Source organism: Bos javanicus, chromosome 27 (assembly GCF_032452875.1).
Source record: "Bos javanicus breed banteng chromosome 27, ARS-OSU_banteng_1.0, whole genome shotgun sequence".
Lineage (NCBI taxonomy): Eukaryota > Metazoa > Chordata > Mammalia > Artiodactyla > Bovidae > Bos > Bos javanicus.
The window spans coordinates 37654963-37672002 of NC_083894.1; the positions used below are offsets into that span (position 1 = coordinate 37654963).

The 17040-nt window shown below is 45.7% G+C and overlaps 1 protein-coding gene across 2 annotated transcripts in view; it reads left to right on the forward strand.

Moving 5' to 3' along the window:
• Window positions 1–7310: 7310 nt before the first annotated feature.
• HGSNAT (heparan-alpha-glucosaminide N-acetyltransferase) overlaps window positions 7311–17040 on the forward strand; it is a 33730-nt gene continuing 24000 nt past the window's right edge. The window contains exons 1-2 of one of the 2 annotated variants that reach the window (XM_061404632.1): window positions 7311–7515; window positions 14403–14518. In XM_061404632.1, the coding sequence (XP_061260616.1) occupies window positions 7326–7515; window positions 14403–14518 (306 nt within the window). In that variant the 5' untranslated portion in view covers window positions 7311–7325. The remainder of the gene's footprint in view (window positions 7516–14402; window positions 14519–17040) is intronic. The other variant, XM_061404633.1, reaches the window with a different exon arrangement.

Here is a 17040-nt window from a genome sequence, read left to right on the forward strand (position 1 = left end):
AGTAACAACAGAGCCGCAGAATCATAAGAGGAAAAGAAAGACCCAACTTTCTGCTGTGTAAAAAAGACTCACTTCCACTCTAAGAGCACACACAGGCTCAGAGTAAAGGGATGGAAAAAGATATGCCATGCACACGGAAGCCAGAGGAGAGCAGGGGTAGCTCTACTTTATTAGACAAAACGGGCTTTAAGTCAGAAAGTGCAGTGAGACAGAATTCAGTATATGGTGACAGAGCGGTCAGCTCATCAAGAGGGTATAAAAATCATAAGTCTGTATGCACCCCAAAACGCATATAGATCTGATGGGAGAAGTAGACAACAATACAATAATAGTTATGGTAAAAATACCCTACTTTAATACCCCACTTTCAACAATAGACAGATTATCCAGACAAAATCAAGAACAAAACCTTGGATTTTTAACTGTTATCTTGGACTCAGTGGACCTAACAGACATACATAGAAAATTCTACCAAACAGCAGCAGAATACACATCTTCCTCAAGCACACATGAAACTTTCTGCAGGACAGATTATGGTGTTAGGTCACAAAACAAGGATTAACAATTTTGAGAAAATTGAAATAATATCAAGCATCTCATCTCATTTTCTGACCACAGTGGTTTAAAACTACAATAGAAATCACTAACAGAAGAGTGAAAACAACAGAAACCAATGAAACAGAAAATAAATAGACAATAAAGAAAACTCACAAATGTGTGGAAATTAAACAACACACACCTAACAAACAGCGAGTCACAGAAGAAATCAAAAGGAAAATCTTAAGTTCCTTGAGACAAAAATGAAAACACACTGTACCAGAACTTAGTTCTGTTCAGGCATGCAGTCATGTCTGACTCTGCGACCCCATGGACTGCAGCACACCAGGCTTCCCTGTCCATCATCAACTCCCAGAGTTTGCTCAAACTCATGTCCGTTGAGTCAGTGATGGCTATCCAACCATCTCATCCTCTGTTGCCCTCTTCTCCTGCCATCAGTCTTTCCCAGCATCAGGGTCTTTTCCAATGAGTCGGCTCTTTGCATCAGGTGGCCAAAGTTTTCGAGCTTCAGCATCAGTCCTTCCAAAGAATATAAAGGGTTGATTTCCTTTAGGATTGACTGGTTCGATCTCATTGCTGTCCGTGGGACTCGCAAGAGTCTTCTCCAGCACTGCAGTTCAAAAACGTCAGTTCTTCGGCACTCAGCCTCCTTTATTGTCCCGCTCTCACATCCATACATGACTACTGGAAAAACCACAGCTTTGACTAGATGGACCTTTTCTTGCCAAGGTGATGTCTCTGCTTTTTAATATGCTGTCTAGTGTTGTCATAGCCTTTCTTCCAAGGAACGAGCGTCTTTTAATTTCATGGCTGCAGTTGCTGTCCACAGTGATTTTGGAGCCCAAGAAAATAAAGTCTGTCAGTTTTCCATTTTTTCCCCATCTATTTGCCATGAAGTGATGGGACCAGAGATCAAATTGCCAACATCTGCTGGATCATGGAAAAAGCAAGAGAGTTCCAGAAAAACATCTATTTCTGCTTTATTGACTATGCCAAAGCCTTTGACTGTGTGGATCACAATAAACTGTGGAAAATTCTGAAAGAGATGGGAATACCAGGCCACCTGACCTGCCTCTTGAGAAACCTATATGCAGGTCAGGAAGCAACAGTTAGAACTGGACATGGAATGACAGACTGGTTCCAAATAGGAAAAGGAGTACGTCAAGGCTGTATATTGTCATCCTGCTTATTTAACTTATATGCAGAGTACATCATGAGAAACACTGGGCTGGAAGAAACACAAGCTGGAATCAAGATTGCCGGGAGAAATATCAATCACCTCAGATATGCAGATGACACCACCCTTATGGCAGAAAGTGAAGAGGAACTAAAAAGCCTCTTGATGAAAGTGAAAGAGGAGAGCGAAAAAGTTGGCTTAAAGCTCAACATTCAGAAAACGAAGATCATGGCATCTGGTCCCATCACTTAATGGGAAATAGATGGGGAAACAGTGGAAACAGTGTCAGACTTTATTTTGGGGGCTCCAAAATCACTGCAGATGGTGATTGCAGCCATAAAATTAAAAGACGCTTACTCCTTGCAAGGAAAGTTATGACCAACCTAGATAGCATATTGAAAAGCAGAGACATTACTTTGCCAACAAAGGTCCGTCTAGTCAAGGCTATGGTTTTTCCAGTGGTCATGTATGGATGTGAGAGTTGGACTGTGAAGAAAGCTGAGCACCAAAGAATTGATGCTTTTGAAGTGTGGTGTTGAAGAAGACTCTTGAGAGTCCCTTGGACTGCAAGGAGATCCAACCAGTCCATTCTAAAGGAGATCAGCCCTGGGTGTTCATTGGAAGGACTGATGCTGAAGCTGAAACTCCAATATTTTGGCCACCTTATGCAAAGAGTTGACTCATTGGAAAAGACTCTGATGCTGGGAGGGATCAGGGGCAGGAGGAGAAGGGGACGACAGAGGATGAGATGGCTGGATGGCATCGCTGACTCGATGGACATGAGTTTTAGCAAACTCCGGGAATTGGTGATGGACAGGGAGGCCTGGCGTGCTGTGATTCATGGGGTCGCAAAGAGTCAGACACAACTGAGCGACTGAACCTGAACTGAATGGGACCATGATTTTAGTTTTGAACACTGAGTTTTAAGCTAGCTTTTTCACTCTCCTCTTTCACCATTATCAACAGGCTCTTTAGTTTCTCTTCACTTTCTGCCATTAGAGTGGTGTCATCTGCACATGTGAGGTACTGATATTTCTCCCGGCAGTCTTGATTCCAGCTTGTGATTCATCCATCCTGGCATTTTGCATGATGTACTTACTCTGCATATAATTTAAACAAGCAGGGTGACAATATACAGCCTTGATGTACTCCTTTCCCAATTTTGAACCAGTTTGTTGTTCCATATCCAGTTTTAACTGTTGCTTCTTGACCTGCATATAGGTTTCTCAGGAGGCAAGTAAGGTGGGTCTGGTATTCTCATCTCTTTAAGAATTTTCCACAGTTTGTTGTGATCTACACAGTCAAAGGTTATAGCATGGTCAATGAAACAGAGATAGATGTTTTTCTGGAATTTTCTTGGTTTTCTATGATGCAGCAGATGTTGGCAGTTTGATCTCTGGTTCCTTTGCCTTTTCTAAATCTAGCTTGTACATCTGAAAGTTCTCGGTTCATGTACTGTTGAAGCTGAGCTTGAAGGATTTTAAACATTATCTTGCTAGCATGTGAAATGAGCACAATTGTGTGGTAACTTGAACATTCTCTGGCAGTGGAATGAAAACTGACCTTTTCCAGTCCTGTGGCCCCTGCTGAGTTTTCCAAATTTGGTGACATTGAGTGCAGCACTTTAAGAGCATCATCTTTAGGATTTTAAATAGCTCAGCTGGAATTCTGTCACCTCCACTAGCTTTGTTTGTAGTAATGCTTCCTAAGGCCCACATCACACTCCCATGATGTCCAGCTCTAGGAGAGTGATTTTTCATCATGGTTATCTGGGACATTATAGTTCTTCTGTGTATTCTTGCCACCTCTTCCTAATCTCTGCTTCTGTTAGGTCTTTATCATTCCAGTCCTTTATCGTGCCCATCCTTGCATGTAATATTCCCTTGATATCTCCTGTTTTCTTGAAAAGATCTCTAGTCTTCCCCATTCTATTATTTTCCTCTATTTATTTGTATTGTTCATTTAAGAAGGCCTTCTTATCTCTCCTTACTATTCTCTGGCACTCTGCATTTAGTTGGATATATCTTTCTCTTTCTCCCTTTTGTGTCTATTCTTTCCTCAGCTATTTCTATAGCCTCCTCAGACAACGGCTTTGCCTTCTTGAATTTCTTTTTCTTTAGGATGGTTTTGGTCACTGCCTCTTATACAGTGTTATAGAGTTCTTCAGACACTCTGTCTACCAAATCCAATCCCTTGATTCTATTCATCACTTCCACTGTATAATCATAAGGGATTTAATTTAGGTCATACCTGTACGGCTTAGTGGTTTTCCCTGGTCCCTTCAGTTATGCCTGTTTTGCAGTAAGCTTGTGATCTGAGCCACAGTCAGATCTGCCGTCTTGTCTTTGCTGTCTGTATAGAGCTTCTCCATCTTCAGCTGCAAAAGAACATAATCTGATTTCAGTGTCTGGTGGTGTCCATGTGTAAAGTCATCTCTTAAGTTGTTGGAAAAGGGTGTTGACTATAACCAGCATGGTCTCTTAACAAAACTGTTAGCTGTCGCCCTGCTTCATTTTGTCCTCCAAGGCCAAAGTTCCCTATTACTTCAGGTTATCTCTTGACTTCCTACTTTTGCATTCCAATCCGCTATGATGAAAAGGACGTCTTTTTTGGTGTTAGTTCTAGAAGGTGTTGCAGGTCTTCATAGAATGGGTCAGCTTAAGCTTTTGCAGCATCAGTGGTCGGGACATAGACTGTGATGTTGAATGGTTTGCCTTGGAAATGAACGGAGATCATTCTGTCATTTTTGAGACTGCACCCAAGCACTACATTTCAGACTGTTTTGCTGATTATTAGGGCTACTCCATTTCTTCTAAGGGATTCTTGCCCACCTTAGTAGATATAGAGGTCATCTGAATTAAATTCGCCCATTCCTGTCCATTTTAGTTTATTGATTCCTAAGATGTTGATACTCATTTTTGCCATCTCCTGCTTGACCACATCCAATTTACCTTGATTCATGGACCTAACATTCCAGCTTCCTATGCAATATTGTTGTTTATAGCATCAGACTGAACTTTCACCACCAGACACATCCACAGCTAAGCACCATTCCCACTTTGGCCCAGCCACTTCATTCTTTCTTAGAATTATTAGTAAGTGCGCTCCATTCTTCCCCAGCAGCATACTGGACACCTTCCAGCCTGGGGGTGGGGGGGGGCTCATCTTCCAGTGTCATATGTTTTTGCCCTTTCATACTGTCCATAGGCTTCCCTGGGCAAGAATACAGGAGTGGGTTACCATTGCCTTCTCCAGTGGACCACATTCTGTCAGAACTCTTCAATATGACGCGTCCATTTTGGGGCCCTGCGCAGCGTGGCTTATGGCTTCATTGAGTTATGCAAGCCCCTTTGCTGTGACAAGGCTGCAATGTATGAATAGGAAGCTGCAAGATTAGGGGGCTGTTCATTGTGCATAAAGCCTTAACAGAAGGTTTTTGCCCTTAGGACAAACTCTTTGGTTCATGGAGTTCACCTTCTAATGCCATGGAAGCAGATAAACACATAATGTCAGGTAGAGACAAGTAGAAGAAAACAAGGCAGATAGAGCAGGAGACAGAGACAAAGAATGTTATAGTTTTAGGTAGGGCTGTTGGGAAGGGCCTCCTTGAAGAGGATACCAAGTGAGCTGAGAACAGAATGAAGTCAGGGAAGGGCTGTGAGGTGTCTGGGGGAAGGACATTCCAGGTAGAGGGACCAGCCATGCCCAGCCCTGAGACAGGAATTCCAGCTTCCCCCCAGGGCACAGAGGATTTTAACGGAGCTGAGTCCTGGAAGAGGAATCAGAGAAGGCACATCCACCCAGTGGGCACTATGGCCCGTCTGGTTGTGTGGGACCATAGAGGCTGTTGGACGGCAAGTTGGCAATGGTCTTGTTGTGCCACTTAAGACACCAGCATCCACTGACTGCCGGGATTTTGAGCCGTGGGGCGGGGCAGGGAGGAAAAAAAGTATCACTCAACTTCCTGACCTTGCAGCATAGAGGCTTGTTTTCTCAGAGAAAAGCCATGTGATTGGCCTTCATGAGATGGTTCGTGACCATGACCTTCCTGAAAGTTATTCTCCATCCTAAAACAGCTTGGTATTGTCCTTAAGAAGCCCTAAACTCAACTCTATCGTCAGGCTTACCTCCTGTCTCCTCCTTCCCCCTGACAGAATTCTGTTTCTATCACACTGAGTCTCTTCCAGTTCCTGCACTGAGCCATGCTTTCTCGGAGCCTTTGTACCTGCTGTTAGGATTGCCCTCCTCTCTTCCTATGGCTCACATCCCTCAGGACTCCGTTTAAATGTCAGTTCTCCCGGTAGCCTTCCCAGACTAGCTTAGGTGCCTCCATCAAATGCTGCCTAAGCATTTCGTCCTATGAACATAGCACTCGTCACACTGTACTGTAGCTTTACAAAATTATCAAGTCATTCAATATACAGAAAAGTATAAAAAATAATAACAGAGAACTCATAAGCCTATCGCTGTACCTAAGCAATAACTCTGCTGGCTGAAGCCCTCTGTGAAGCTGGCCCCCAACTCTGTGCCCCTCCCTGTTCCCAACTTCAGCTTAAATTCAGCAATTAGCTTACCATATGTATCTTCATACTTTTATTAGGCATGCACATAAGCTTAAACAACACACATTATTTTGCTTGGCTTTACACTTTATGTGTTATTAAAGAGATACTTCTGCAGCTTGCATTTTCCCCTCAGACTTACTTTTGAGGTTTATCCGTGTGGATACAGGTAGTTCTAGATCATTTCCACTGCTGTATACATACACTGTCGTCTATGGGTCGCACAGAGTCGGACACAACTGAAGTGACTTAGCAGCAGTAGCAGCAGCATACATACATTACACCACAATTTATCAATTTTCTTCCGTGGACATTAGATCGCTGGCAGGTTTTTGCAATTTCAAGCCACTCCGCCTCAAGCATGACCGGACCTGCCCCTCCTACATATGACAGTTATGGTAGTTTATCCCAGCGCATAGCTGAGTGTAACCACGGGGTCATCATGCCTGCGCGCATGATGGACTGGAACCAGCCTTTGCAAGTGGGGGGCAGCACGCGGTGGCATTTAGGTCGCAACTCTGCCTCTGGAGCAAACGCCTCCAAACGGGGATTTGGAGGCAAACGGGGGCTGGGACTCGGAACAGTGGACAGAGAACACTAACGCCCGTTTTGCAGGGCGAAGAATTCAGAATGTGGTTCAGAGTGTGGGGAGGGACCGCAGAGCACCGGCTCGGGGCCTGCAGTGCCCTCTCTTCCGGATGCGTCTCTCCTTCGATCTCGGGACAAAAAGCCCTGCACAGCTGGAGCGCTCTGGACTCTGAGAGCGTCCCCATCCCCCGGAAGGCAGGTCCGGCCCACGCCCGGCCCACATCCCGCACTGACCCCGCCCTCGCTCCTCCCCGGTAACGCCCCTCCGCACTCGCCCCGACCCCGCGGCGACTCGGCCCACAGCCCCGGCCTCGCCCCGCCCCCAGGCCTCGCCCCGCCCCGCCACGCTCGCTCCGCCCCGCCGCCCTCGCTCCGCCCCCGCTCCGCCCTCGCCCCACCCCTGCAGTGACACGCGCGGCGACTCGGCCCGCAGCCGGGCGATGACGGGCGCGCGGCCGCGCGCGGTGGGGCGGCGCGAGCCCCGGGAGCGCGGCGGCGGCGGCGGCGGCGCGGGCGCGGCGGGCAGCATGGGCGGCGCGGGCAGCGCGGGCCGAGCGCTGGCTGCGCTGCTGCTGGCCGCGTCGGTGCTGAGCGCCGCGCTGCTGGCCCCCGGCGGCTCGTCGACGCCAGGTGAGTGCGCCCTCTGACCTGGCCCGCGGAGCGGCGCGGAGCCCGCCCGGGAGGCGCGGCGCCCGGAACTCGCGCGTCGTTTCCGCCGCGCCGCCCGTTGCGGGGCCGGGGCTCGCGCGCAGAGGCCGCCCGCATCCCGCGGGCGCCCGCCGCTCAGCGGGAGGACGCAGGCGGGGAAGTGGGGTTCCCAGGGCTTCATGGAGAGCCTTCCGCCGGGGGGCCGGCGCGCCCATCCGTCTGCCGCATGGAGGGGCTGCGGGACACCGGCCGGAGCCGCAGCCCTGAGCACGGCGGACTCAGGCCGGGGCCACGGGGCTGGGTCACCGCGGCCGGGGGCGCAGCGGCAGCGCAGCGGTCGGACACCGAGGAGCCTCCCTGGCCCGCTGGGCGGTTCCGTTTCCATGGTGACGGGCCGGGCGCAGCCGCCACGGTCTGCAGGGGATTCCGGGCCGGGTCTGCGGCCCGAGACCGGTCGAGTGGCGGGCGGTGCTGCTGTCCGGCCGAGAGGACCGGGCAACTGACTCTTGCTCCCGCGGGCGTTTCCCCGGCTGTCCGGGTCTCCGAGCTCGCCAGGGAAAGGGGAGGGGGAGGCAAATTCCAGAGCGTTCCCCCGGACCCCATGGACGAAGACTCGGGGCCCTCGAGGATCTCAGTCCAGGCCCCTTCCAAGGGGCTGGAGAGATCGGGGGTCACCTGCCTCTCCCCGCCGCTCCCAGCCCCTCTGTATCCGAACACAGGGGGTTGAGGCCGGCGGGTGTGGTTCAGCCTTCCACCCCCTCCCCAGTCAAGATGCTGCAGGGCGGAGACAGCATGGATTTTGAAGTAGCGACTTAGCGGATTGCGTTTGGTAAACGGTCTCCCCGCCCCGCCTCCATCTCCTCCACTCCCCCTCTGCGTTGTAACTGAGGAGCCCACCTCGCGCGTTATGTAATCTGCCCGGTCCCAATTTGTGAGGGCAGATTCCGCACAGCGCTCTACTGGTTGTACTTCAGCATCCGTTGATAATGATCATTATCGCAGGGAACCGGTGGTTTCTAAATGGCCCTCGCCGCAGCACCTTCACAGAGCCGTGCTGCCAGGCTTCCAGTGCCACCTGGAGCCCAGGTTTGGGTGGGCAGATTCCTACCATAGGAATAAAGAACTCCACCTTCATATGAATTGAGGACTTGTTTGAAAAGGAAAAAAATAGTAGAATAAGTCTTTTAAAATATGCTCAGCACAGACACGTATGCGCTGAGGGGGAGAACCAGAAATTAAGTATTTGGAAATTCAGTAAAAGCCCGATATTTGATCACTATTGAAAGGCGATTTGTTTGCCTTACTGTGTGGACAGGAAGAGGAGGAGGGAATTGTTCTTGTGTGTCAAACTCCTTGAGGCTGCCCTGGGATTTCTAAGGTCAGCTGTTTGGAAGTTGGCAGCTTTTTCTAGAAACTGAGCATCGGTTTCAATTTTGGTGTCATATTGGATAGCTTAGGAATTTTGTCCTTTGTGTGTGTTTGTGATTCAGATGCAGACTTATTTTAAAAATTATTTTATTGAAATATAGTTGATTTACAGTGTGCTAATTTCTGCTGTACAGCAAAGTGATTCAGTTATATGTATACGTTCTTTTTTCATATTCTTTTCCTTTATGATTTATCGCAGGATACTGAATATGATTCCCTGTATTGTACAGTAGGCCTTGTTGCTTTATCCATTCTGTATATAATAGTCTGTATCTGCTAATCCCACAAACTCATTGCTTTTTTAAAAAATGTTTGAATAATGCAGAAAAGGTACAAAGGTATCAGAATCCCCTGGCCTTGCGCTCACAGCGTCTTCAGCTGTTGTCTTCAACCTTGGCTGCACATTAGCATTCCTTGCGAGCTGTTTTTGCTGCTGTTGTTGTGAGGAGGATAGAAAGTGTTGATGAGGTTGTGGAGATGAGGGAACCCCCCGCAATGTTGGTGGGAATGTAAATTGGTACAGCCATGATGGAAAACAGTATGGAGCTTCCTCAAAAGATTAAACATTGATCCAGCCTTTCTACTCCTGGGTATATAACTGAAGAAAATGAAAACATTAATTCAAAAAGATACATGCACCCCAGTGTTTATAGCAGAATTATTTACAGTAGCCAAGATATGGAAGCAAGGTAAGTGTCCATCAGCAGATGAATGAGTGAAGAAGATGTGGTGTGTGTGTATATATATATGTGTGTGTATACACACCCACCCACACACATACAGTGGAACACTGCTGCTGCTACTGCTGCTAAGTCGCTTCACTCGTGTCCGACTCTGTGCGACCCCATAGACAGCAGCCCACCAGGCTCCCCCGTCCCCGGGATTCTCCAGGCAAGAACACTGGAGTGGGTTGCCATTTCCTTCTCCAATGCATGAAAGTGAAAAGTGAAAGTGAAGTCGCTCAGCCGTGTCCAACTCTTAGCGACCCCACGGACTGCACCCTACCAGGCTCCTGCGTCCATGGGATTCTCCAGACAAGAGTACTGGAGTGGGTTGCCATTGCCTTCTCCACAATGGAATACTACTCAGTCATAAAAAAGAATGAAAATTTTGCCATTTGCAACAACGTGGATGGACCTAGAGGGTGTTATGCTTAGTGAAAAAAGTTAGAGAAAGGCAAATACTGTGTAACTTATACGTGAAATCTAAAAATGATTGAATGTAACAAAACGGAATAGACTCAGAGATACGGAAAACAAACCAGTGGTTGCCAGTGAGGAGAGGGAAGGGGAGGGGCAAAGGTAGAGATGGGGGTGGGCGGTTAAGAGACCAAACTGCTGTGCCTAAAATAAACAAGCCACAGGGATATATTGTGTAGCATGAGGAATACAGCAAGTATTTTATAGTAAGTTTAAGTGGAATATAGTCTATAAAAATTTCGAATCACTTTGTGATACACCTGAAACTAATCCATTGTAAGTCAGCTATCTTTCAATTTTAAAAATACAACAATTAAATCATACTGGTTAGGCAAGGAGGCCTGGCATGCTATGGTTCATGGGGTTGCAAAGAGTCGGACACGACTGAGCGACTGAACTGAACTGGTTGGGCAGAGATTCTGATTTAATTGGTCTTGGTTGGGGCCAGGGCGTTGGGGTGTTTTTTTTTTTTTTTTTAAGCTTCTCAAGTAATTCTGATGTTCAGTTAGCATTAACCTTCCATACAACCTTTTATAAAATAAATAATGTTGATTATAATTAAGAGCTTTTAAAGTCTGAAATTCACATGGAAAAATTAAGCATGAAACAAGAACCTTCTTCTACCTACCACTGGAGACTCATAGAAATATGAGTAAAAACAGCAGTCATTACAACTCTAAAGGGATGATGCTATATAGAACAATTACGAAGGAAATTGTCAACAGCTAGTGACTGCAAATTTGCAAATGGGAGCTCTCAAACCTGAATAAAGGAAATGAAGGGTAATAGTTGAAAACATGACAAATATGACAAAGGATTTACTATCACAGGGGCCAAGTGGTTAAGTAAACATTCCAACTATCTATAGAAACGGAAAACAGTGATGGTCAATGTTTGGAGACATGTTCAAACTTGCTAATTGTTCATTCAAAGCAGAATAATATAGAAATTACATGTTCTATACATCAGGTTAAATAGCAAGGGGAAAAAATTAAGCTGCTAGGGAACAGTTTTGCTAAGTGTCAGGAGACTGGAAGCACAGAGGTTGGGTACCGGTCAGACTGGTGGGTCTCTGCAGGTCTCAACCCCCTCATCAGGCATGTTGTTGCTTGAGTCACCGGGGAGCTGGTAAACACCACACCTGCCTTTATAAATTGTCACAGCTCAACTGAGGGAGAACTTTGGCCAAATGTATCAAAAACTATTAGAAAGGCTATTTTTGGTTAAGAATTTCACTCCTGGAAGTTCATTCTGAAGGAACTATGTCAAAAGACAATGTTGATTTTCAGATGTCTATAGTACCATTTTTGTGTAGGATATAGCATCATTTCTTTTAAGGTTTTTTTTTAATGTGGACTGTTTTTGAAGTTTTTATTGAATTTTTTACAACACTGCTTCTGTGTTATGTCTTGGTTTTTTGGCCACGAGGCATGTGGGATCTTAACCTCTCAACCAGGGATCAAACCCATACCTGCTGCCTTGGAAAGTGCAGTCTTAACCACCGGACTGCCAGGGAAGTCCCCAGCCTCATTTCTTATAATGGGAAGAAATGGGGAGTGAAATGTAAATAAGGTTAAACAAAAAAGAAGAAACAGTTTTAAAATAAAAAAAGTTTAACCACATCGTTGTCCCCTGCGTTGGTTGGGTGTGGTCCAGACCATTATAATCATTTGTCGAGCACCTATGCCAAATACTTATGCATGTTATCGATTTTAGCCTCTCCAACAATCCTCTGAAGCACATACTGCTGTAACCCCTAATTTATTGATGAGGATGCTGAGGGTGGTGGAGTTCAAATTTAAGTTGGCTCATCTTGGAGTCCACACGCGTAACCCACCACGTTGTACTCCTCGTCCCAAACACCGCTCCCACGGGCTGCTTTTGAGAGGGCCGCCAAAGAACAGACAAAGCTACTGGTAAAGCTTTATTTAGCCTGGGGGAGGAAAAAGCTTCAGTAGATTATTAAAAGATACATACTGTGTATTTTGTCTTCACAGGGAGCTAAATAAGGGTAAATTTGAGTAAACTCTAAAAAATGAGAGATTTATGTTGGCTGTAGTGAAGAATTTTCCAAATTAACCAGATGAGATACTGCATAGTCCTGAATTAAGTGTTCACATTACAAAAATAAGAGAGGTTAGATTATTTCCTTTCTAGTTGTGTTATCAAATAGGTTCCCTTAACCCTCCCACACAGTTGGTAGAAATGGAAGTTGGTGCAGCCACTGGGGAGAACAGTATGCAGGTTCATTAAAAAACTAAAAATACGACCCAGCAACCCCACTCCTTTGCATATACCCAGTTCAGTTCAGTTCAGTCACTCAGTCGTGTCCGACTCTTTGCGACTCCATGAATCGCAGCACGCCAGGCCTCCCTGTCCATCACCAGCTCCCGGAGTTCACTCAGACTCATGTCCATCGAGTCAGTGATGCCATCCAGCCATCTCATCCTCTGTCGTCCCCTTCTCCTCCTGCCCCCAATCCCTCCCAGCATCAGAGTCTTTTCCAATGAGTCAACTCTTCACATGAGGTGGCCAAAGTACTGGAGTTTCAGCTTTAGCATCATTCCTTCCAAAGAACACCCAGGACCAATCTCCTTTAGAATGGACTGGTACCCAGAGAAAACCATAATTCAAAAAGATGCATGCACCCCAATGTTTATTGCAGCACTGTTCACAATAGCCAAGACATGGAAGCAATCTAAATGTCCATCAAGAGAGGAATGGGTAAAGAAGATATGGTACATGTATACAATGGAATATTACTCAGCCATAAAGAAGAATGAAATAATGTCATTTGCAGCAACATAGCTGCAACTGGATATTATCCTCTTAAGTGAAAGAAGTCAGAGAAAGATAAATATCATATGATATCACTATATGTGGAATCGAAAATAAAAGAATGATACAAATGAACTTATTTACAAAACAGAAACAGACAAACTTCAGAAACAAACTTACAATTACCAAAGGGGAAAGGTTGGGGGGTTATAAATTAGGAGTTTGGGATTAACATTGCAAACTATACATAGATAGAGATATAGATATAATAGTTAACAAAGTCCTGTATAGCACAGGGAACTCTACTCATTTTTCTGTAATAACCTGTATGGGAAAAAATCTGAAAAAGAATGGATATATGTATAATGAAATCATTTTTCTATATACCTGTTGTGCTATATACTAGCACAACATTGCAAATCCACTATATGCCAATATAAAAGTTTAATTAAAGTTTTTTCTTTTTTAATATTTTCATTTATCTTTTTGGCTTTGCTGGGTCTTAGTTGTAGCATGCAGGATCTTTAGCCGTGACATATGAACTCTTAGTGGCGGCATATGGGATCTTGTTCCCTAACCAGGGATTGGACCCAGGCCCCCTGCACTGGGGGTGTGGAATCAGCCATTGGACCACCAGGGAAATCCCATCCCTTTTTTCCTTTTGCCTGGAAGCTAGAGGGTAATTTCTCTTCCATCTCACAGATAATACGTGCCAATAACAGGTGACCTTGTTTTCCTAGCAAATGGGTAGAGTGAGGTGGAGAGTGTGCATCGCCCTCATGGAACCCAAAGAGCATCTGGTGAAGTGATGAGCTCTAAGCCAGGGAGCTCTTCTGTCCTTCAGACTTAGGCTCTCTCCTTCTCCGCCTCACATCTGCCATGGGAACCAGTTGATCCTGAACCCCAGACCGAAGTGACCTCAGGCAGAGCTCCTCAGACTGTGAAGCATGTGCAGATCCCCAAGGGATGCTGATGGGTCCTGCAGGTCTCACGATCTGCCCGTCCCGGCTCAGAGCCGAGTGATGTGGACTAGGAAAGCTGGGGCTTGGGAGTCACACATATGGAGTTCCAGTGATTTCACGGAAAAACTCTGGCTATGGGTCGTGATGCAATCCTTGTGAGCTGTAATTTCTTCATCTGTAGGGTGGAGGAAATTCCCAGCTCTCGAGGTTGTCATAGTATCATAGAGAAGGTGCGTGGAAACTACCAAACCGGTGCCCCTCACACCTTAGCAGTTGTCGACTGTAAGGTGTGGTTGGCGTTAATTGAACCCGCGTTTGTAGTAGAGGCACATGTGTGGAAGGGGAGGGGACTGGGTGCATGTGTGTCCGTGTGGACAGGGCATGAGGGACAAGAAGCCCCGGCATTTGAGAAGTGTTCCTGGGAAGCCGCTGTTCACTCCAGTGCCGCTTTCTGACACAGCTTTCAAGTGCCTCGTTTTTCTTTTTTTCTATTTCTTATCAGACTTAGACAAAAAGAAGCCCGTGGAGCTGAAGATGGACCAGGCTTTGCTGGTCATCCATAATGAACTGCCCGGGACAAACCTGACCGTCTACTGGAATTTCGATCGCTGTTACCATGTAGGTGCCACGTGTGTGCTCACAGTTATGTTTCTTCTGAGGCTAGTCTCGTGACCTTTGTGCTGTCATGAAGCCAACAGACATGTTAGTTTGTTTTTTTTTTTTATAATTTTATTTATCTGCTTATGCCTTTGCTGGGTTTTCGTTGCTTTGGACGGGCTTTCTCTGGTTGCGGTGCTCAGGCTTCTCGTTGCAGTGACTTCTCTTGTTTCAGAGCACAGGCTCTCCATCCACGGGCTCGGTAGTTGCAGCTCCCAGGCTCTAGAGCACAGGGTCGGTGCACAGGATTAATTGCTCCATGACACGTGGGATTTTTCCAGACCAGAGATCAAACCCATGTCCCCTGCATTGGCAGGCGGATCCTTTACCACCGAGCCACCAGGGAAGTCCCCACATGTTAGCTTTACAGGTGAGGAAGGCTAGATAAAGATTCAGAAGGAATGCCATCACGGAGAATGCCTGGCAGCGGGCCACATCTGTTCACCTTCTCTTTTCCGTGCCCATCTTTTTCAGACCAGTGAGATAAGCAAATCGATAGATCTGTTTTTGGGGGTTTTGGTTTAATGTGGCAAGTGCTCTTTCATGCCACAGTAAGAGCATAAGCCAGGTCTGGGCCGCTTGCCCATTTCTGCCACCTCGTAGAGCCTGTGCCCTTAGAAGCACTCTCCAGGGGCCTAGGGTGTGACAGGTTTTCAAGTTGTTGAGGAAAGATGCGCTAGGACTGGAGTCTCAGCAGGGTGTGCATAGTTCCCTTTGCAGTTGGTTCAGTTTGACCCTTTATGAAGCCTGAACTAATGGAGTTTCATTTGACTTCTCTACCTACTGCATAACCCTCTTGCTGGACCAGAGAAGGAAGGGATGAGATTCGGGGTTTCTCCACTGAGGGGTGGTGAGGGAGGCCCGTGCTGAGGCCCTTCTGATGATAAAGGATTTTATATGAAGGTGTTACTCCTGTGCTAAACCTTATTGCTTTTTCGGGACAAGGCTATTCTTCCATGTAAAATGAAATAGCCTACTTCCAAATTGAGAGCTTCAGTGTACCACCTTCAGAGGAGGAATTTTCCTGGATAGTGATCTCTTTAGTGTTGTTGTTTAGTTGCTGAGTCGTGTCTGACTCTGTGACACGCTATGGACTATAGCCCGCCAGCCTCCTCTGTCCACGAGATTTCACAGGCAAAAATACTTGAGTGGGTTGCCATTTCCTTCTCTTGTGGATCTTCCCAACCCAGGGATCGAACCCACATCTCCTTCATTGCAAGTGGATTCTTTACCTCTGAGCCACCAGGGAATCCCCTGTTTAATGTAAATAGCTTTTTTAAAAAAGGCAAATTTTTAAAAAGTCCGCAGTATGGGCATCAGCTGGAAGGTGATGGAGCAGTATGTGATACCTTCTGTAAAGTGGCATGAAACAGAACATTTGTGATAATAAGAAGGTAGGTCAAGACCAAGAAAAGGTTTATCATACAAGAAAGTTTATGTATTTAACAAAAGATCAATCATGTCTTGTCAAAAGAGACTAAATAAACACAACAGGCAGAAATGATACTTCCTGCAAGTTCATCTCTCTACACAACGAAAATACAATGGAAGAGAGAATACAAAGGTAAATATTTCACGGAAAATCTTTGACCTGGCCAAAGCAATTCTTAGGAAAATTTGTTTCTAAATGTTTCAAACAATAAAGATGAGGTTAATACAGTTAATGTAAGTTGCAGCTTCTGTTTAATGAGGGCCTGCTCTTTGTTATGCGTGTTACAGCTCATGTAATCCTCACGCAATTCAGGATGCTACAGGCAGTGATGCTGAGATTAAGGGCAGGAAGGGGACTTTCCCCTGGGTGCCCCAGCAGTCACGTGGCAATGCTGGGGTCCACACCCCTTGTTCTAGCTTCAGAGTCTGTCCGCTTTCCATATTCTGCTGTATGTTTATCAGGAAGAAGAGGGGAAACGCAAAGCTAGTGAGTAAGGATCTCAGGGTTTTGGAAATCAGTGTCATCATCCAAACAACAAAAAAAGGAAGCAATAAAAACAGTAACTATGGAAACTGCAAAGTGAGAAAAAAATGGGAATAAGAATGAGCCAAGTGATTTTTAAAAAAATAAAAGTCACACATACTCTGTAATGGTCTAGATGGGAAAAGAGTCTTTAAAAAAAAAAGAGAGGATATATATACATATATAACTGATTCACTTTGTAGTACAGCAGAAACTAACACAACAGTGTAAATCAACTCCAATAAAAATTTGTTTTAAAAATCACACAATTGATAAATTACTGATATATTTAAAGAGCAATGGAAATTAATAAAATTAGAATTTATATGTCAACAGAGATTAAAATAATTATGGTTCAATGAACAGTGAAAACTGATCAATTTAAAGTAAAAAAAATTCAATTCCTTTAAAAAATGTAATATGAAGATTAATCCAAGAAGCTGAGGACATGCGATTTCCCTGGTGATCCAATGGTAAAGACTGTCTGCTTCCAATGCAGGGGGCTTGGGTTCAGTCCCTGGTCTGGGAC